At 43.8% G+C, this 23046-nt stretch overlaps 1 protein-coding gene across 3 annotated transcripts in view; it reads right to left on the bottom strand.

Annotated features, from left to right (window-relative positions):
• Nucleotides 1-23046, bottom strand: part of SLTM (SAFB like transcription modulator) — a 116412-nt gene that overhangs the window by 6095 nt on the left and 87271 nt on the right. For all 3 annotated transcript variants that reach the window (XM_068275523.1, XM_068275525.1, XM_068275524.1), the window contains 10 exons: nt 19733-19845; nt 19500-19645; nt 16303-16394; nt 13655-13824; nt 12614-12794; nt 11729-11853; nt 10005-10172; nt 6232-6528; nt 5917-6049; nt 4061-4209 (listed from right to left, as the gene is read on the bottom strand). In XM_068275523.1, the coding sequence (XP_068131624.1) occupies nt 4061-4209; nt 5917-6049; nt 6232-6528; nt 10005-10172; nt 11729-11853; nt 12614-12794; nt 13655-13824; nt 16303-16394; nt 19500-19645; nt 19733-19845 (1574 nt within the window). The remainder of the gene's footprint in view (nt 1-4060; nt 4210-5916; nt 6050-6231; nt 6529-10004; nt 10173-11728; nt 11854-12613; nt 12795-13654; nt 13825-16302; nt 16395-19499; nt 19646-19732; nt 19846-23046) is intronic.

A 23046-nucleotide genomic window follows, 5' to 3' on the forward strand; every position in this document is an offset into this window, starting at 1 on the left:
ACTTTTCTCCAATATTGCTGTCACTTACAGTAGGTAGTGGAAATCGGACAGAAGTGACAGGTTTTGGACTAGTCCATCTCTTCATAGGGGATTCTCAGAAAGGCTTTTATGCTTTATAAAGAAAGAAAGTCCCTAAAAAGGATTTTAACAATGATGCTGGCCAGCTTGCCTGCTCGCTACACAGTTTTTTGGCAGTTGGACAGAGCAACTGCTATTCACTAAGTACTTTTGAAAATAAATACATCCCTGAGAATCCCCCTATGAAAAGATGAACTAGTCCAAAACCTGTTGCCTCTGTCAGATTTCTACTGCCTGCTGTAAGTGACAGCGACATAGGAGAAAAGTTATTTATGGCTCATTGTACTCTGGAAAAAATGTACTTCTTATTTGTATAGGTTTGCACAGATTTTAAATTTTACAATTTTTCACCAGTGCCCCTTTCAATTTTAAAGTGAATAAACAGATAACCTAATTTAACCACTTTACCCCCACACGTACGAATTTCTCCGTCCCTTTTTCCATCCTTTCACCCCCAGGGACGGAGAAATCCGTACTTTCCGCGCTCCCGCTGCTGCCCGCTCTAGTGCGCACTCCCGCTCGTAAACACGCCGCCGGCCGCTCGCCCATAGATCAATGAACGTGAAAATCCATTCCCGTTCGTTGATCTAAGCCCCGCAATGATCCGCTGCTTCTCCGATAAGCAGCGCGATCATTGTGAAAAAAAGAAACTTTCTCAGCCTCCTAGTACTTCCTGCAAGCGTCCGGAAGGTCGCATTAAACAAAAAGTTACTGTTGCCATCTTGTGGCAAAATAGTAAAACTATTATTATTATTTAGTATTTATATAGCGCCGACATATTACGCAGCGCTGTACAGTATATATATATTGTCTTGTCACTAACTGTCCCTCAAAGGAGCTCACAATCTAATCCCTACTATTATCATATGTCTATGTTTGTATTATGTAGTGTAAGTACTGTAGTCTAGGGCCAATTTAGGGATGAGCCAATTAACTTATCTGTATGTTTTTGGGATGTGGGAGGAAACCGGAGTACCCGGAGGAAACCCACGCAGACACGGGGAGAACATACAAACTCCTTGCAGATGGTGCCTTGGCTAAAGCATTTTTTTTTTTTTTTTTTACATACAAATAAATTAGTTTTACACAACAAAAATTAACTCCTTACCTCCCACACATCCCAATTTTTTTTTTTTTTTGGGTAATGAAAAAAAAAATTACAATTAAAAAAAATACATAAATAGTTACCTTAGGGACTGAACTTTTTAAATATTTATGTCAAGAGGGTATAACACTGTTACTTTATACAGAAAAAGTGGGATCAGCGCATCACCAGGCCGCCTCTGAATGGCCTCAGCTCAGAGATGCGCTGAGCCCCCCCAGGAACTACGAACGCACCTTGAACCAAACAGAGGCTCTGCATATACACCAAAGAAAAACTAACAAGTGGGAGCAGCTGACCAGAATTAAATCAAACATAGCAAAGAAATGAACAGCGCTACTTAAAAACAGATGAGTGCTTACCTGCAAAAAAGTGCACACCCCACTCATGGGATTCAAATACACAATGAGCATACACATGACCTGTCTACCACTCGGAGGATGTTAGTTTCACTAACAATTTGCAATTTGTTAGGTACTTGTCCCTCCCACTGTCGAAGAAGTCTTTCCTCCATGGGAGGGGACCTAACACTAACTAAAACCTACCTATGCATATGCATAGCCTGGGCGCGCTACCAGTAAAATAAAAAATTGCGCAGAAAAAGTGGGATCAGCGCATCACCAGGCCGCCTCTGAATGGCCTCAGCTCAGAGATGCGCTGAGCCCCCCCAGGAACTACGAACGCACCTTGAACCAAACAGAGGCTGGTAGCGCGCCCAGGCTATGCATATGCATAGGTAGGTTTTAGTTAGTGTTAGGTCCCCTCCCATGGAGGAAAGACTTCTTCGACAGTGGGAGGGACAAGTACCTAACAAATTGCAAATTGTTAGTGAAACTAACATCCTCCAAGTGGTAGACAGGTCATGTGTATGCTCACTGTTACTTTATAAACTATGGGCTTGTAATTAGGGATGGACGCAAAAAACTGAAAAAAAAAATGCACCTTTATTTCCAATTAAAATATTGGCGCCAAACATTGTGATAGGGACATAATTTAAACGGTTTTAAAACCGGGACAAATGGGCAAATACATTTCATGGGTTTTAATTACAGTAGCATGCATTATTTGAAAACTGTAAAGGCCGAAAACTGAAAAATACATTTTTCCCACATTTTCCCATTAAAACACATTTAGAATAAAATAATTATTGGCATAATGTCCCACCTAAAGAAAGCCTAATTGGTGGCGGAAAAAACAAGAAATAGTTCATTTCATTGTGATAAGTAATGATAAAGTTATAGACAAATGAATGGAAGGAGCGCTGAAAGGTGAAAATTGCTCTGGTGGTCAAGGGGTAAAACCCCTCAGTTGGGAAGTGGTTAACCACTTGAGGACCCACCCTTTACCCCCCCTTAAAGAGACTCCGTAACAAAAATTACATCCTGTTTTTTATCATCCTGCAAGTTCCAAAAGCTATTCTAATGTGTTCTGGCTTACTGCAGCACTTTGTACTATCACAGTCTCTATAATAAATCAACTTATCTCTCTCTTGTCAGACTTGTCAGCCTGTGTCTGGAAGGCTGCCAAGTTCTTCAGTGTTGTGGTTCTGCTATGAACTCCCCCTTCCAGGCCCCTCTATGCACACTGCCTGTGTGTTATTTAGATTAGAGTAGCTTCTCTCTTCTCTCTTAACTTTTACAAGCTGGATAAATCGTCCTCTGAGCTGGCTGGGCTTTCACATAGTGAGGAATTACAGACAAGGGCAAAGCTGTTTGCAGGAAGAAAAGAGCAGCCTGAAACTTCAGTGCATGAGAGATGCAGGGGGAAAGAAACACGCAAATGATCTCTTGAGATTCAAAAGGAAGGCTGTATACAGCCTGCTTGTGTATGGATGTATTTTCTATGTGTGGACATACTGTACATCAACCTACTTCCTGTTTTGGTGGCCATTTTGTTTGTTTATAAACAAACTTTTTAAAACTGTTTTTAACCACTTTTAATGCGGCGGGGAGCGGCGAAATTGTGACAGAGGGTAATAGGAGATGTCCCCTAACGCACTGGTATGTTTACTTTTGTGTGATTTTAACAATACAGATTCTCTTTAAGGACCAGCGCTGTTTGTTGGGATCTGTGCTGGGTGGGCTCTGCAGCCCCCAGCACAGATCAGCAGGCACGCAGAGCGATCAGATCGCCCCCCTTTTTTCCCCCCTATGGGGATGATGTGCAGGGTGGGTCTGATCGCTCCTGCCTGCAGGCATGTTGCGGGGGGGGGGCACCTCAAAGCCCCCCTCCGCGGCGAAATCCCCCCCCTCCCTCTCATGCCCGGTGATCGGGGCTGCACAGGACGCTATCCGTCCTGTGCAGCCAGTGACAGGACGTCCCCTGTCACATGGCGGTGATCCCCGGCCGCTGATTGGCCGGGGATCGCCGATCTGCCTTACGGCGCTGCTGCGCAGCAGCGCCGTACAATGTAAACAAAGCGGATTATTTCCGCTTGTGTTTACATTTAGCCTGCGAGCCGCCATCAGCGGCCCGCAGGCTATTCACGGAGCCCCCCGCCGTGAATTGACAGGAAGCAGCCGCTCGCGTGAGCGGCTACTTCCTGATTAATCAGCCTGCAGCTGGCGACGCAGTACTGCGTCGCTGGTCCTGCAGCTGCCACTTTGCCGACGCACGGTATAAGCGTGCGGTCGGCAAGTGGTTAAGGGTCAGGTGACACAGCTAAGCTGTGGAGAGGGTGGGCTGCACAGAAGAAAGCATGAGACAGTTCCAGAAATTGTGACTGCTGGAAAATCTAACCATTATTGAATGGTCTACAGAAAATGGAGATTATTTTAAGTGTGCAAATAAAATCCCATACACCAATGTAGTTCAGTTCTGGTCAGACACCTGTGAACCAACCAAATTGATAACATTCAACAAGGAAAATAAGATTTATACCTGGAATGTGAAGGCATCATGCCTCCACTGCGATTATCTGGCATTCTTCTGTTGTCATATCCACTCCCTGGTGTGTTGGGACCGTGCCATTCCTTTCTTGGTCCAGCATTGTCTCTACCTGGAGGCATGTGTCTGCCTTCATTATAATGCTGCATCACAAACAAAGACATTAATACAGTGACAATGCACAGATGTTTAGGCAGAAAGTACATTTCCTGTTACATTGAACTACATGCACTGATGCAAACATTCAATTGTATGAAAACTTATTTCTGTGCTGCGAAGCTGGAAGGGGTGAGGAAGTTTCCTGTATTTTTGTAACATTCCATTTGCAAAAATTGTGACTACAGCTCTGGTTAAAAGTCTAACTGGAACTGGGAATTAGTAAGCGAGCCAGATTTAATGCACCTTTTCATACTAACTGTATGCAGCAGAAAAATGAAGGTGTATAACAGTAAGAGCAGCAATGGGGCCCAGAAAGCCCCATCTTACCTGCTAGGGGTACATAACAGTTTGCTAGGTTGTATGTGATCTTATATTGGCAAGTCTATTCAGATCATAAGTAGGGGAAGAGGGAGGAGTAATTGCTTACATGCGTATCTGGAGTTGAGGGCCCAATGATATGTAGATATGCCTCTGGAAGAGGCAAAACAGACATGGGTATGCACAAGATTAGACAATTATGTGTGTGTAATGTATGGCTGTAACCTTCCTCCTATCCTGACCTTCTCCATCTGCTTTATTTTTCGGCTACTGAAGTGCAGAGCATTCATTTTAGACATAGCATAAGGTCACTCTAGGACCACATTATCAAAACTGCACACTTTTACAGTGGGTATAGAAAGCAGCTGTATGCCAAATTTCCCAGTGCAAAAGATATCCTGACCTACGTCAAATCGGAGGCGATCAATGGTCAATCACGCACTTATTTTTTCACAATTTCTATGCAAATACAGTGAAATGTTACTTCACTAGCAAGTCATTTATGTGTAAATTGGACCCTTTGTGAATTTACGAGCCTCTGGTTCCGCAGACAACCTGTAGAGTCCTGGCCAAAAATTTTGAGAATGGCACAAATGCTGGTCTCCACAAAGTTTGCTGCTTCAGTGTTTTCAGGTTTTTGCCATTCAACCTGGCATGCTGTCAGTCAACATCTCAGCCAAATCCAATACTTGGAGTTTGTCAGAATTTGTGAGTTTTTCTATGTTCACCCGCCTCTTAAGCATTGACCACAGGTTCTCAATCGGAATAAGGTCTATGGAGTTTCCTTGGCATCGACTCAAATTTCAATGTTTTGTTCCCTGAGCCACTTAGTTATCACGATGCTCCATCATGATGAAAAATACATAGTTCCTCACCAAACTCTTCTTGGAAGAAGTTGCTGCCAAGAGATATTTTGTTACCATTCTTTATTCATAGATGTGGACTTATGCAAAACTGAGTGAGCCCATATCCCTTAGATAAGAAGCAACCCCACACATGAATGAAAGACAGGACTGATAGCGCTCATCTTTTTTTCTTTGGCCGATCATTTATCCAAATGCCCCAAACATTCAGAAAGTGGCTTCATTAGAAAAAATGGACTTTGCAAAATAAGGGCTTTGCAATTCATCTGATCGCTCTTCATGACATTCTAGAGCATATGCACATTGTCGTAAAAACTGAAGCAGCAAACCTTGTGAAAACCCCTATTTGTGCAGTCCTCAAAACTTTTGGCCATGTCTGTACTTTGCTTAAAAGGAAGCAAGATTTTAGTCAATGGAAAATTAAAAATATATGACACCAACTTAAACCTATGAAAAAGCAACTAGAAGAACAATGGTAACATGCATGTATTTTTACGTGTATATACTTACTTGACCACCACTTCCACGGTCTCCCACCATAACTGGCCGATCACCATCTCTGCCACCATAGCCAGATTTGGCCCCTCGATTACTGTGGCCTCCCCTGGAAGAATGGCCATGGCCAGGTCCATCTCTGCCTGGTCTATTAAAAAAAAAAATTATTGCAAGCAGCGTTTCATTAAATCTAAGGAGAAATTCTGCAAGTAGCCTTTGCTAAAGTAAAATCCTTTGTACAATGAACAGTCCACTATAAACAGAGCAAAGCCTCCATATAAATTTGAAGGAACCACATTAACCAAGTGCTAGGTGTGGCTTTTGGAGTACCTTGCATCTCGTTTTTCTGGGGCCATTCCTCCATCTTTCCAGTTAGATGACCGTGGTGGATTTGCTGGAGGTTCTCTCTGGTGGCGACCATGCATAACTGGATTGCTCATTCGGGCATGAGCTTGGCCTTCTGGCCGGTTGCCTCCCGTTCTTTCCAAACCTACTGGTCTCCGATCATCGCGATCTCGTCTGTCTGTGACTCGGGGTTCATTTCGAGGTTGTGCGGGATCACTTCTTCTTGAATCAAAGCTTTTGTTAAAACCCTTTTTGCCATCTTGAGCTACAAATCGGTCACGCCTGCCAAAGAGTAAAAACCTTGGTAAAAACAGGTTTGATGTTATACATGTTCATCCAAATAAAAATACCACAGAGAAGTGTTATTAACCACTTCCTTACCACAGGTTATTGCTCTTAAAAACCACAGCCATTTTCACTTCTCACATTCATTTGCCAATAACTTTATTGCTACCTTTCACACTGAAATATATACTAGTTGACCTAAGCAGTTTAAAAAAACGGGCTCTAGGTCTTTTCACGCCACCACCGCCAGCTAATCAGTGCGCATGCACGTTCCCATCAGCCCAGCTCCCTGGCCCCATCCCAACAGCTGTTCGTGCTGCACATGCGCAGTAGCAAAAGCCACGTACAGAGGGATAGGATGACGCAGGGACACCTGCTGTTTTATTATATAGGAGAAGATAGATAGAGACATACACACAGAGACAGATACGCACACAGGCTTTCTTTGGGTGATACTTTTTTCTAAGGATGATTTTCAGCTATTCGTTTAAAGGGAAGGTTCAGGGAGGGTGGGTAAAAAATCAAAATCAATTTCCACTTACCTGGGGCTTCCTCCAGCCCGTGGCAGGCAGGAGGTGCCCTCGCCGCCGCTCCGCAGGCTCCCGGTGGCGCGCCCGACCTGGCCAGGCCGGCTGCCAGGTTGGGCTCTTCTGCGCTCCAAGGCCCGGAACTTCTGCGTCCCACGCCGGCGCTCTGACGTCATCGGACGTCCTCCGGGCTCTACTGCGCAGGCGCAGAACTACTGCGCATGCGCAGTAGAGCCCGGAGGACGTCCGATGATGTCAGAGCGCCGGCGTGGGACGCAGAAGTTCCGGGCCTTGGAGCGCAGAAGAGCCCGACCTGGCAGCCGGCCTTGCCAGGTCGGGCGCGCCACCGGAGACCACCGGGAGCCTGCGGAGCGGCGGCGAGGGCACCTCCTGCCTGCCACGGGCTGGAGGAAGCCCAAGGTAAGTGGAAATTGATTTTGATTTTTTACCCACCCTCCCTGAACCTTTCCTTTAAAAATAAAAAATGCAACTGTATATAAAACCGACACATATTTGTCCCAGTTATTAGGCCGTTCAAATTATGTCCCTAGTATAATGTATGGTGACAATATTTTCTTTAGGAACAATGGCATTTTTTCAATTTTGGTTTTTTTTTTCAACTCTATCAATGACTACAAACCCCAATTAGCAAAAATCTGAGTAATATACCCTCATAACCAATACTTAAGGGGGTGGGGAAATTACTTGCGTGCTGAGTTGTGCGGCCCTGCAGCTAGGTCTTAAAGCTGCAGTCCAATTAGTAAAAAATGGCCTGGTCTTTAGAGGAGATTATCACCGCGGTCCTCAAGTGGTTAAAGTAAACCAGAGCTGTAGTAAGCAGGTCTGAGTCGCTCGCTGTCCTCCCACGATCTGCCATTCAGCCCCGGTAACTGGCTCAGTCGCGTCAGTCGGGGTCTTCTGCACATGCATGGACCTTCCGCGCATGTGCAGAAGACCCTGACTGACGCGACTTAGGGGCTAATTGCGGCTAAACAGCAGACAGCGGGAGGGTGGCAAGGGACTCAGACGCATTTATGGGGTGAGAGGAAGCCCCAGGTAAGTATCAAATCTTTACTATGTCTCTGGTACACTTCTAAGTGTATTTTTATTTTTTGTCCACTAGATGTCTCCATACTTTATTCCTGTGTACTACCAACAGTACACAGGAAGTGTTATGAGGTATGTTTTTTTTTTTTTACTTTAATTTTCTAAAGGACCACCAGCATCAACGAGATCATAACAGGCACTTTGATTAGCTTTGTTCACTTTAATAGTAATAAACAATGATGCATTCATACATGCAGTTAAAGTGGCATGAAACTCCAGGCTTCTTCCTTGCTCTCAAAAAGGCATGTTTAAATTCCGGTTCGTGGGTCAATCACAGCCTGAGGTCAGATTCTACACACCCCACACCTCCGCCCTAAAACAGTGCTAATTTTGGACCATGGCAGCTGCGATGTAGAACACCGCCCTCTGCCGCAGCTTCCTGCAATGACTGTCAATGCCCACATGTTAGAAATAATCCGGAGGCGTGGCCAGCCACAATGTAGAGGGCCGCCCTCCACCTACAGCTCCCTGTGATGACTAGCCTGCTAACGAATAAAAAAATCCGGGGGGCGTGACCAGGCAATGTAGAGTGCCGACCTCCACCGCAGCTCCTTGCGCAGTGCAATCTTGTACTGCTCATACAGATCAGTACTATAGTAGCAAATGCTTGTCATCAGCAGGGATGATCTCACGAGTTATGAGGAGTCTAATGAGGTGCAATTGCTTAAGGTGTGCGGCTGGAAGAGAGGGGGTCATCAGACGTCCGCCGGGCTGTACTGCGCAGGTGCAGCAGTTCTGCGCCTGCGCAGTAGAGCCCGGCGGACGTCCGATGACGTCAGCGCGCCCGCGTGGGACGCAGAAGTGCCAGGCCTTGGAGCGCAGAAGAGCGCGACCTGGTAGCCGGCCTGGCCAGGACAGCCACCGGGAGCCTGCGGAGCGGCGGCGAGGGCACCTCCTGCCTGCCACGGGCTGGAGGAAGCCCCAGGTAAGTGGATATTGATTTTTATTTTTTTACCTCCCTCCCTGAACCTTCCCTTTAACAGAAAAGCATAAGAAGTCCCGTTTGCAGTTTGACACAAGCCATGTGGGGGACACAGCAAACATGTGGAAGAAGGTGCTCTGGTCAGATGAGACTAAAATGGAACTTTTTGGCCAGAATGCAAAACGCTATGTGTGGTGGAAAACTAACACTACACATCACTCTGAACACACCATCCCCACTGTCAAATATGGTGGTGGCAGCATCATGCTCAGGAGGTGCTTCTCTTCAGCAGGGACAGGGAAGCTGGTCAGAGTTGATGGGAAGATGGATGGAGCCAAATACAAGGCAATCTTGGAAGAAAACCTCTTGGACCCTGCAAAAGTCTTGAGACTGAGGCAGAGGTTCACCTTCCAGCAGGACAATGACCCTAAACATAAAGCCAGGGCAACAATGGAATGGTTTAAAACAAAACATATCCATGTGTTAGAATGGCCCAGTCAAAGTCCAGATCTAAATCCAATCAAGAATCTGTGGCAAGATCTGAAAACTGCGGTTCACAAACGCTGTCCATCTAATGTGACTGAGCTGGAGCTGTTTTGCAAAGAAGAATGGGCAAGGATTTCAGTCTCTGGATGTGCAAAGCTGGTAGAGACCTACTCTAAAAGACTGGCAGCTGTAATTGCTGCAAAAGCTGGTTCTACAAAGTATTTACACACCCCACTTTTTAAATGTTTGGAATCGTGTACGATTTCCGTTCCACTTCTCACGTGTACACCACTTTGTATTGGTCTTTCACGTGGAATTCCAATAAAATTGATTCATTTTGTTTGTGGCAGTAATCTGACTGTATGGGTAAAAAGTAGGAAAACACGTTTTTATTGAATGTTAAGTCTAATCCCACTGAAATGTATTGTTACCTTTCAAAAGAGGACGATGATGAACCTTCAGTATACCGACCACGATCTCTATGGTCAAAATCATTGAATCTGTTCTGCTGGCGGTTGTAGTCAGATCCTTGGTTACCAAACCGAGAATCTGTGTCCATCGCCATCTTTTTGTTGTCATTCCAGAAGGGCTCCTCTCTCCTAGGAGAACCATAACAAGAGTCATTCATCATGTACACATAATTCTATAAAAGCTAACCAGACCACTGTTTTGACATTTTTAATCTCCGTACACACCCAAGATGAGACTAAGCCAACTCTGCCGAGAATCCAGTATGGGTATGGCAGCCCCTGACCTATCTTGACCGTTTGCCCAGCGATCATTCCTGGCAGATTGCTTCAGCTGAAAATTGTTCTCCCTGTTTACCCACGCCACACTGTCCTTCATCCCTAGCAGTCACCCCCCCCCCCCCCCCAAAAAAAAGCAGCGTTGCTAGTTTAAGGTGGTAAAGAAAAGAAGAAGAAAAAAAAAAAAAAAAAAAGGAAAGAACTACATGCAGGAATCTCAAGAAACCACCTTTAAAGAGAGTCTGAAGCATCCAAGTTCAGCCACGGGTATGTGGCATTTCAGGTATGGCATTAAAGGGAACCTTAACGGAGAGGGGTATGGATGTTTCCTTTTAAACAATACCAGTTGCCTGGCAGACCTGCTGATCATTTTGGCTGCAGTAGTAGCTGAATCACACACCTGAAACAAGCATGCAGCTAATCCAGTCTGACTTCAGTCAGAGCACCTGATCTGCATGCTTGTTGAGGGGCTGTCGATCAGCAGGAGAGTCAGGCAACTGGTATAATTTTAAAAAGGAAAAATCCATATCCTTCTCAGTTTAGGTTCCCTTTAATTCTAAAGAGGACTGTAAAGTAAAAACATATACGGAAGTACAGAGGCGCCAAAAGAGGAATTTTCTAAACGGTTTAAAAGTATTCAGGTGGCGGTGGTGGCCCGACAGCACCCAAAACAGACATGATGCTGCTGATTGAAGATATAATAATGTATTCACATACTCCTATATTAAAACTGCAACGCGTTACACGGGCAACATCCCGCTTCATCAGGCAATGAACAACTGGAGTATCTCACAGCGTGGGGTCCAATACGTGCTTGGCACCTCTGTGACAGATATAAATTATTATATCTTCAATCAACAGCATCGTGTGTTTTTGGGTGCTGTCGGGCCACCACCGCCACCTGAATACTTTTAAACCTTTTAGAAAATTGTATTCTTTTGGCGCCTCTGTACTTCCGTATATCAAGTCATCCACCCTTGGTGGAAGGGTGAAAAACCCTCTTCTCTTCCTTCTACAGAGAGCGACATCTTAGCCCTGAGTGGGGACAGGCCTAATCTCCCCACCTGCGTATTCAGTGGTTGCCTAAAGGGTAAATCAGGTTTGTAAGTATATTACTTACGTTTTAAATTGCTTCATTTTCCAATACATACCACACTATATTGGGCTCTCGGTCTCCATTTTTTGTAAAGTAAAAACAGGGTTTTTTTTGGACGCTTCAGTGTCTCTTTAATAAGATGGTATTTTCCCAGTAGAACCAAGGCATGAAGGTTCATAAATGAATTACACAATTACTTTTTTTTTTCAATCCAGCATGCAAACATTTACATAACCATGTAGGCAATCTATGTTTGAATAGGCAGATTTGTGCCTGCATGGTTTTCTATTATGTGGAAATCTATATTTGATACCTGTGATCAACATCACGAGGACGTTTCAAGGTGTTTCTCTTCTCCTGCTCAAAGCGAAGTTGCTCATGTTGTCGCCTCAGTTCCTCCCTTTCCCGTGCAATTCGCTCAGCTTCTTTTCGCCTTTCCTGTAGAGCACAATATACCACATTATTAAAGAACAATATAAATGTATCATATAAATAATTCATATTGCCTTGGTCCCTCCGAACATATTTGACAAGAGCTTGTTGGATATGCACTTGTGGCCGCGCTTCCCTCCATATGAGTGCGGCTGTACTGTGCAAGTGCGAGTATGGCCACATCTGAGCAGCAATACAAAGCAGCTAGTCCATGAAGTGGCTTCATGCTGCTGCACAGGTGGGGCCACACTCGCACCAGTGCCTTATGGACGAACACAGAGGGAAGCAACGCTATGAAGAGGGTCCTGGCTAGCAGCAGTCAGGTTGATGAGGACATGGGAAGAGGTAAGCCTTTGGACAGCTTCCCTCTACATTAGTATTTTTTTCCAGCATGTTATAGGTTTTCTACGAGTGCGGGTAAGAGTAAACATTTCATCCAACTGATACAGGATTTGTGGCAATGCAGAGAGGTAGTTAATCAATTCAGCTAACACCAATGTTTGAAAAACCTACTTTTTTCGGCCCTTGATGACTGGGGAATTGTGCACTACACCATCACAAAGCTTGCAAGGAAGTGGGCATAACATACACCTATTAGTGAGGCTATGCTGCATACATACTCCATTGGAGTACTCCAAAATTAGCTTGCTGCTACTGCTGCTATTAGCCGTAAGAAACCTTAACAGGATGTTTTTGAATATTCCACTGCAATAGAGTGACATGAATTGTCGCATTTCATCATAAGCATCTCACAAAACAAGTTTACCTGCTCAATACGCATGCGTTCTCTTTCCAGACGTTCGCGCTCCATTCTCTCACGCTCCAGCTTTTGTCTTTCAATTTCTAGTCTCTCCCGCTCTCTTTGAAGGCGATCAAATTCTTCACGCTCACGCATTACTCGTACACGTTCCCGCTCACGTCGTTCCCTCTCTGCCATTTCTCTGCGTCTGGAAAGCAAACAAAATTATATCTTATACATCCGTTATTGTTTTTGGTGCTTGGGTGTCTTCTGAGTTTACCAAAAATAGACTGAAAAGTGTTGGTACCCGAATATCAATGAAGCACATGACATGGGACAGACAGCTAATAGTGTAATTTGGCATAAATGTCAGACACCTGCTGTTTGGCAGCACACCAGCAGGCTATCAGCACTGTCCTTTGGCTGGATCTGGTGCAGGATGGGAAAAGCCACATGCCTTGCAAAAAAAAAAAAAAAGTGCTCTTTAGAAATGTTAGGTACTGCAACTACGCTTTTGGATAGAAGTTAGAAAAACCTAGCATTGAGAAGCTGTAAATTATATAAGGGATAGGCATGGGATAGGCACTTCAAACTCATGTCAATGGGTGTATGAGAAGTTTGCACTGACACCCAGTCAGTTAAAAGGGAGAATATAGTACAGAAGAAATGTGCCAGATCAACCTCTGTGTAACTGACAAGCCAACATTGCACAACTATAACATTTACAGATTAATGCGGTTTGTAATGGAGAAAAAACTGCACAAACCATGAATAATGCAATTGAAAATAACCTTTTGACTAAAAGATAAGACTCGATGCAACAAAGCAACATGGACATAGATGCCTGGGAAGGTTGAGAGCGGTCATTACCTACGCAAATATGTAAGAGGGAGTGGTGAGCAACACAAGGCAGTGCTAAACTAGTTAGCACTAGTCAAAAGATATGATTTTCTGACAGGCCACTTGATGCCCTCTTTCTGTTAGCTATACAAAACTAGAAAAAAATAGGTTAAAACATGGTTGGGATGGACACTGCAATACGAAAGGATATAGCTTTATCATTAGTACCTTCGCAGTTCCACTGCTCTGTGATATCGCTGTAACCGTTCCAGACGCTCTACATTTTCTCGTAGTCTTTGTGCTTTCATTTTGTCAAAGGTCATTATGTCTTTGTTGTCCCGGTTGTCCCTGAACTTCATCTTATTCTGGAAAAACCTCTCTCTCTCTCTAGGTCTTATCTGCAAAGCAATTGTAAGAAAAAAAACTGAAATACCAAGTATAATGTGGCCCTGAACACTTTTTCAGTCATTCACTATCAACCAGCGGCCTTATAAGACCACAGTACTGAAGACAAAAAAAATAAAATAATAATGACTAGGCTATAGTATGTAAACCATATAAGGAGCGTCCTGGGTTGAGGAGGATTCTTGTCTTGAATCAGTGCTCAAAGCTAGAGAAGGACACTGAAGCTTAGATATACTGCCACTGCCTGAAAGAGGGTGGTGAAGGGACGCACTGTGATTCAGTAGGGAGAGGAGTAAAAGACACAGCAAGAGAAACTATACAGTGAAACGGCTAGTAATGCATCATGCCTGCCTAATGAATAATGCATTGATTTTAGGCGTGTCCGGAACAACGTAGTTGGGATCTACTTCCTGCTGGTGGCTGCGCAGCTCTGACAGGACATAATGATAAAATGACTCGCAGCCGCGCACTCACAGCGTCCTCACCGTTTGTGCCGATGTTTCGTCGCTGCACCCGCTCACTCTGCTGTTTCAGTGACAGCAGAGCTTCCGCATCTCGGTCAGAAGGCAATTTACTCCTGACCCTGTGATTACCGTGAGCCAATCATAGCTCACAATAGGGAAAGGATGACTAAAGGGGCCAGAGCCATCCGGTCCCATAAGGGTTAATAAAGCCGCTCAGGGTGACCGAAAGCCACTTGGACAGTATAGGGGACTAAGAGAGACCAAAAAGTGCTCTTACTAAAAAGCAATGTGACAGTGTGATAAGTATACATACACAATAACCGTAATAAAAACATACACCTTTTGCTTCAAAATTTTACCCTTAGCTATTCAAACAGTATCTAGAAAAAAAACACATTCCAAGTTACCAGTTTGCTACTCTACTCTAGTTTTCTGGAACCAAGCAAAAAGCAGTCACTGTTTCCTTTTATTTTTTCCCCCCATATCCAGTCACTGGCCACATTATTACATACACTTTGCTAATGCTGGGTCAGAAACCCTTTTGCCTTTAGAACTGCCCTAATTATTCATGGCATACATTAAATAAGATGTTGGAAACTATTCCCAGATATATTGGTTCATATTAACATGATAGCATCACGCAGTTGATGCAGATTTGTCAGCTGCACATCCATGACAGAATTTCCTGTTCCACCATGTGCCAAAGTTTCTCTATTGGAATAAGACCTGGTGACTGTTGAGGCCCCTAAAGTACAGTAAACTCACTGTCATGTTCAAGAAATCATTTCAGATGCAAGCATTGTGATATGGCGCAATATCCTGCTGGAGGTAACTATCAGAAGAGGAGTATGCTGTGGTCATAAAAGGGTGGACAGGATCAGCAATAATGCATCTGATTCGTATTCAAGGTGTGTACTTGATTCCTGGGGGATGGCGGTGCACACCTCTGTTGATTTCATTTCAGTTACAGCCTGAAAGCCTTTTGGAAGCTAACGTCCTCCTTTGCTGCATTTGTTTTGAAAGCAAGTTGTTTAATCTGCCCGTGTATTGGGATCTGCACATCTATGCAGCTGGTCAACTCGGGTGCAGCCTGTATATAGATTTGGAAGCGCTGTCAATATCTCCTGTTCAAAAAGGATCAGCAACAATACTCAGATAGGCTGTGGCATTTAAGCAAGGCTCATTAGGTACTAAGTGGTCCAAATTGTGCCAAGAATATTACACAGACAGTAGACAAGGTAGGATGGATCCCTGCCTACATCTGAATGTCGCAGCTGAAATCTAGACTCATTAGATCAGGAAACTTTTTCCAATCTAGTATTGTCCAATGTTTGTTAGCCTCTGCAAATTGTAGCCTCCTGTTCTTAGCAGACAGGAGTGGAACCTGATGTGGTCTTCTGCTGCTGACCATGTGCTTCACGGTTCAACGTGTTGTGTGTTCAGATATGGTATTCTGCATACCTCGATTGCAACAAAATACTGAAGCTACATTCTCCTCTAACATCAAAGCATTTTCATCTACACTACTGTTGTTCAATGGATATTTGCTCTTTTACGGATGGTTGTGTGTGAAAATCCTAGAAGATCATCAGTTTCTGAAATACTCAGACCAGCCCCTCTGCCACCAACAGTCATGCCATGTTCAAAGTCATTTAAATCCCTTTTCTTCTCCATTCTGATACTCTGATTAACTTCAGTCACTTGGCTTCTCTATGTCTAGAAGCCTAAATGCATTGCTGTCATTTGACTGCCTGATTAGGCATTTGTGTTACTGTTAGCAAGCAGTTGAACAGATGTATGTAATAAATGGCCAGCGAGTGCATAGCTGTAAAGCATTACAGTGCGTAAAATGCTGCCAAAGTCTCTAAAGGTTTGCAGTGACAATAGGTCCCACCAATGTGCAACTTAAGGGGACCAACTTAAATAATCAAGGAGAGCAAATATTAACAATAGCACCACAATTACTTGGAAATGAGAGTTATTACATAAAGCAGAATGACAACCTACCTTATCAAACCGTCCTCTTCTCATTTGTGACCTCATGTAGAACTGATCTCCTTTTGTTTGATCTATTACCACCATCTGCCCAGGGCTTTTACCTATGAAAGTTAAATGTAAAATAGATAAATTAAGAACACCCCGCATAGAAATTTACAAACTTTCTCCTGCATCATCCAAAAGTTCGAGGCTTGCATTCCATAGTTGTCTTAAACCAAACTTAAAAAAGTCACATCTAACAATACACAAACTGTAAGGCCTCTTTCACAGTAGGACGTTGCGTTTTGATGCAACGTTAAAGTTGCAACGCAAATTACAATGCAACGCCCCCAAAAAGTTGCACCGCAACTTAATTCCCCGTTATCGTCGCATACAGTAGAGCATACAGGCAATGAAAAGTAGGTTTCCAAGTCATTACTGAGCATGTGCAAACAGTCCAATGCAGTTAACGCGTATAATGCACTGCATGCAGTACTTTCACTTAACGTGCACCGTTAGACACCAACGCAACGTTTGCACTGTGAATGGGGCATAGATTTTTCATTGCAAATGTTGTTGCACTGTGAAAGAGGCCTAAAGGCCCATTTCCACTGCGTGCGTTTCCATACGATTTTCGGAATGTGTTTAGCCGATCACAAAGACAGCTGGAATAGTAGAAACTGCATTTGCCAGCATATTATATGCAACCAGCATTTTTTTTTTTTTACTAGACCAGCATTGGAAGGTTTACACACAGAGCTTTTAAGTTCCGTGGAGAGAACTGCTCCCAGTTTATATAGATACATTTAAGTCAACAGAATGTAACAAGTGAGGAATGTTACACACTCTTTGGCTGTCCTCCAGCTCCTGCACAATCAGAGACTGAGTCACATTCCACAATTGTTTCATTTAAGTAAACAGAATGTATCTATCTAAACTTCAGCTGTGGGGAGCAGTTCTCTCCAGGAACTTTAAAGAGGAACTGTAACATAAAAAGATCCCCTGGGGGGTACTCACCTCGGGTGGGGGAAGCCTCCGGATCCTAATGAGGCTTCCCACGCCGTCCTCCATCCGTCAGGGGTCTCGCTGCAGCCCTCCGTGGAGTCCGGGCAGCGGTGACGTCAATATTTACCTTCCTGGCTCCTGCGCAGGCGCTCTGACGGCTGTCGGCTCCGAACTACACGGAAATACCCGATCGCCGTCGGGTCCGCTCTACTGCGCAGGCGCAAGTTTCCTGCGCCTGCGCAGTAGAGCGGACCCGAATGAGATCGGGTATTTCCGTGTAGTTCGGAATGGAAAGCCGCCACAGCGCCCCCGCTGGAGCCAGCAAAGGTAAATATTGAAATGACAGTCGGCACAGTCGCCGGCTGTTCGGAGGGCTGCGGAGAGACCCCCGTGGGACAGAGGACGGCGTGGGAAGCCTCATTAGGATCCGGAGGCTTCCCCCACCCGAGGTGAGTACCCCCCAGGGGATCTTTTGAATGTTACAGAGTCTCTTTAAAGCTCTGTGTGTAACCTTTCCAATGCTGGTCTAGTAAAAAAAATGCTGGTTGCATATAATATGCTGTAAATGATGTTTCAGAGCAAAGTTGAAATGCAGGGTTATATTCTGCTTTAAGCCTATGAGCATTTCAGTGCATGCTTTTCACCCTTCTCTTTTCATAACTAGGGTTATACAGGTGGCAGCCATTACTCCTGAGCTTAGTAGGTTTTAGATCATGGGTGTGTTTTTGTCATCACCTACCCTCCCTCACAGGGGCATCGTCTATATGAAATCTCACACAAGCTGAGATCACCTCCCCTGTGACATCATCAGTAGCAGCCTGTGTTTTGTTTTTGTTCTTTATCTCCTCCACCAGTTTGCAGGAAAAATCCCGGCAATATAAAAAAGGGAGGGGTTCCTCCAATAAATGTAAAATATTTTATATTTGTCATCATGCAGCTGAAAAAAGGCTGCTATTTATCATTATAATTTAGAAAATAGATTTTATTTCTGAAATCTTGTATTTTTAATTTGGGTCCACTTTAACCCCAAATGCAAAGGGTGCTTGCAGCATTTTTATTTCTGCAATTGTGTTTGGGTTAAAGTCAATGGTAGCAGCAAAGAGAAAAAAATGAAGAAAAAAAACCAGCGCATTTGAAAACTTTGTAATCAACTTTGAAAGTCAGTGCTATAGATTTCACTGCAAAAGATTGTAATCCTGTTAGAGTTGCATACATTTTGACAAACATAAATTAGCATCAACTCAGTATTAGCATCTCATCGACCATCCCTAATTCAACCTGGTGCAGGGGATTATCCCTGCACTGATTCAGGCCTGGGACCTACTAGCAGCCTTTTCTAAGCACTAGCGATTTGAAAAGCTCTTGCTAATGCAATGTATGGGGGATTTTTTATAAAATCACATCCCTCAAGTGGGATCACACCCATAGCATTACATTAGCGAGAGCTTTTCAAATCACAAGCGCTTAGCTATGGCTTAGTAATGTACTGCTAAGGGGTTCCAGGCCTCAGAGCCATTTCTGAACCAAAAACATTTAGTTTAAAAATGAAAACCCGATATGTGCCCCAAAACCAAAACCACACCCAGATGTTGAACAACTGGAGCCTTGACTAAAGTTATATACATATTAATTGTTGCCTTGGAAGACAGTTCAAGGAGCCATAATACACACTGGTCAATATTCTGTTGTGACTGGAGAACAGATCAGGTAATAGAATAGCGGTTTATTGATTAATGATTCAACATGACTGATCACCTACGATGCGGTTAAGGGACATCTGTACTCACAATGTGTAATGCTGGATACATACTGTGCGTTCCCGCACTCGATTTCCCACTAGATTCTCGGCCGCTCTATTATTTCCGAGCATTTCTGACCACGTTTCGATGATTGTTAGGTCGATTCTCATGTAAAGTATGCCGAATTGACCTAACAATCCATTGAACCGCGAATCGGACATGTCGGAAATAATCGAGCGGCCGGGAATCGAGCGGGAAATAGAGTGCGGGAACGCACCATGTGTATCCAGCATAAGGTCTATAAAGCTAACAAAAATATGAAATGGAAGAGCCAAGTTTACTCATATCACTATCACCTCGCATCAGAGGAAAAGCAAATTATCTTCAAGCTAGTTCAAGCTAGTTCAAACTAGATGATTGCAATGATGAATTATGGCTCAGTTAGTATATGTTGTTAATTGATGGACAAAATGTAGCCGTTACCTGGCCGTTTCCTTTCTTCACTCTTTTTTACAGGGTCTTCAGGAGAGACTTCTGTTGCCTCTTCACTATTTTCTTTGCTGTCCTTAGTATCTTTCTTATCAGGCTTATCAGATTTTTTGTCATCCTTTTTAGCTGAACCTGGAGGCCTTAGGGAAAAAAACAGCTAAGTGTCAAAACAGCCACAACAGGACTGAGTCATTGTGAAAGAACAAAAAAAAATGCAAAAAGCTTACTTGCTGCTGCTTTTATCTCCTCCAGATGACTTTCTTTCTCCAGATGTTCTGCCCGAACTACTTTTCTCATCACCTTCTTTCTTCTGGTCTCGTTTAGAAGGATCACTTTTCCACTAGAGGTATAAAGAAGAAGTAATGAAAGCTTCTATCCTTGAAGGCCACTAAAGAACTCACGATGATGAACTCATACCAGACGACTCTTTCTAGTTTACACATTATGCAAATATCTCTCAACTGACAATCTGCAGGCGCATGCAGCTGTAAACCTCAGGATGCATGTATCTACACCCCTGGTGCTGAAGTGAAGTTCACAGGAGCGTGGATACACTGTCCAGCGGTGCGGACTAGGTTAAGTTATCCTGTTTGCATTTGTCACATGTTAGTCTCCTCCCACCCAAGCTGAGGGTACAACATTGCTAGGAGTGATCATTACATGGATATGGTATATCAAATTCATTCCCATCTTTTTGGTGATTAAATACTTTATCAGCTATGCTTACAGAACTGTGGACACGCCAAATCCTGCAGAAAGAAAAAAAATATTGTGCTCTGCTTGCTCAGATTAGCAACTGAAATAGGTTTTTGAAGAAGAATATATGCAGCTGCCTTTGAATGTATCGGATATCCATCCGAGCCAAGTGAATAAAAGTAAATCCGAGCCAAGTGAATAAAAGTATCTTATCTTTTTAGTAACTTTATGAAATAACAGTTCTGTTTGTTTAGTGTGGCTTTAAGAGCACAGGAAATTTTGACCTTGGCTCTACTTGTAACATCGGAGTCTGCTGCAGGGTTTACTTCAAACTTAAAAACACATTTTAAAGGGAAAGCCATATGGCCGCCTCCATATGCTTCTAAACAATGCAGACTGTGCCATTTGGAAGTGTTTGGGCTGCTAGGGGTATTGTTTTGGTCTCTCAGGTCTTCCAGGGTGGTATAATTAAATCATTTCCTAAATTATAGCAGTCCTTCTCCTTGGGCAATAAGGTCTTCTATCAATATTTACAATTTTGCCATGCTATCCATGTGCTGAGAATTAAGGGAACTGTGTGGAGACTAGTCCTAGACCCTCTTTTCCAGGGCTGTGGAGTCTGAGTCGGAGTTGAGGAGTCGGAGTCTGAGCAATTTTGGGCACCTGGAGTCGGAGTTGGAGTCTTGGTTCCAGAAACTGAGGAGTATGAGTCGCATGATTTTTGTACAAAATCAACAGCCCTGTTAAGTATTAGACTAAGGAGTCGGAGTCAAGGAGTCGGAGTCTGAGCAATTTTGGGTACCCAGAGTCGGAGTCGTGATTTCAGAAACTGAGGAGTCGGAAGATTTTTGTACTGACTCCACAGCCCTCCCCTTTAAATCAAATTTTTAACACTACGGTCCGAGAAGGGTTTATTTTGGATGCCCATCAGGAAAATACATCAAGCTATTTAGAAAAATTCCCTTCCAATAGCAAAGTTAAATGGGAGGCTGATGTCAGTCAGGTCTCTGAGGAGGACTGGCAAGAGATCCTGGAGACAGTGCCATTAGTATTATCATTATTGATTTATAAAGTGCCAACACATTCAATATCACTTGATGCTACATAAATGCTGAATCAACTAAGCATAATCCATGGGTCCTACTTCACTCCTAAAACACTTCTCCAGATAGGTGTTTAGGACTGGTCCTGCCTGTGAACCACGTAACTCTCAAACAGGAGATCTAGTACACATGCTGTGGAGAAGCTTTTTCAGTACTGGTCTGAAGTACTTGATTTAATATAGTTTTTGTAGACCAAATGAAATCTTTTGTCTCTTCAAATCGTTAACGTTAATGCTAAATTTCGAATTATTTCGTCCCGAAATAGATCGGTCCCGTCGATCGCTCCGTGCGGGAAATTACAGTTGATTGCCCGCGGGTAGGGAACGCATCGCTAGCGGCGTTCGAGTGCCTGACGACCGACGCAATACAGCTACAATACATTACCTGCTCCGCCGGCGAGACTCCCCAGGTCTCCGCTGTCTTCTTCTCCGCGCTGGTCTCCGGCAGGTTTCAGGCTGATTCACAATCTGTTTGCAGTAAAGGCAGCCATACGATCCCTCTCTGATCAGATTTGATCAGAGAGGGATCTATCTGTTGGTCGAATCTGATGGCAAATCGACCAGTGTATGGCTACCTTAACCCTGTTCCAGGCCAGGAAGCTCCACTTGTCCATTTGTGTTAATATAACTCCAAGGGTCAGCAGCACAAGGATAATGTAGTAGGTTGGTGCACGCAGACAGCGAAGGTCCCATCCTCCAAAAATAGCAACAAAAAACACGCTATTTATTACAGCAATAAATCAATATAGATACAGTCAAGCTTTCGGACAATCCCTGTCCTTTGTCAAGCAAATCACAAATGAAACTCAAAAAGCTTTTGAAAGCACCAGCAGGAAATTACATCACATCATACCTAATTAACATAATTAGCATAACAGGGCAAAACATTAACCCTAATTATAGGTATTTATGTCTTTTTTACAGGTTCCTATGGACTTTTTGCAACCTGCAATTAAGAAAGGGACAGAAGGGATTGGACTTTTTCACACTATGCGAGGGAAAGCTGCAGGATGACGTAAATACAATTATATGTGCTCTTTACAGGTTCTTTTGGTTATTACAGGGTTAATGTTTTGCCGTTATGCTAATTAGGTATGATGTGATGTCATTTCCTGCTGGTGCTTTCAAAAGCCTTTTGAGTTTCATTTGTGATTTGCTTGACAAAGGACAGGAATTGTTCCGAAAGCTTGCCTGTATCTATATTGATTTATTGCTCTAATAAAGAGCGTATGTGCTGCAGCTCGATAAATAACCCCCCCCCCCCCCGCATCAGAACACTTTAAATTCTTACAAATATAACACTGGATTTTCACTTTAACACGAGGTAAAGAATTCCCCTTATTCTCCACCTTTTTCGAGAACATGTGCCTGAGTAACCTGTCTGGACCTGGTTCAATCTCTAAAATCTATTCCAGAATATCCCGCCCTGACTCTTCGAGATTACACTCCTATATCCAGAAATGGGAAGAGGAACTCGGCCAACACAAAGATAAGGAGGACTGAGTTGATTGTTGGCAACGAGTGGCCAGCTGTTCCACAAATGTCTTTGCCATGGAATCAGCCTATAAAGTCCTAACCCGTTGGTATCTGGTCCAATGGCGTACCGTCCATTGAGCGCACAGGGGCGGGGCGCACCGGGTGACAGGCGGGGAAAGGGGTGTCAAAGAGGCCAGCCCAGCCATTTCAGATCAAGACAGGAGAAAGTGCTCCGCCTCCCTTCTCATTGCTCGACTATAGCTGGCT

Source organism: Hyperolius riggenbachi, chromosome 3 (assembly GCF_040937935.1).
Source record: "Hyperolius riggenbachi isolate aHypRig1 chromosome 3, aHypRig1.pri, whole genome shotgun sequence".
Lineage (NCBI taxonomy): Eukaryota > Metazoa > Chordata > Amphibia > Anura > Hyperoliidae > Hyperolius > Hyperolius riggenbachi.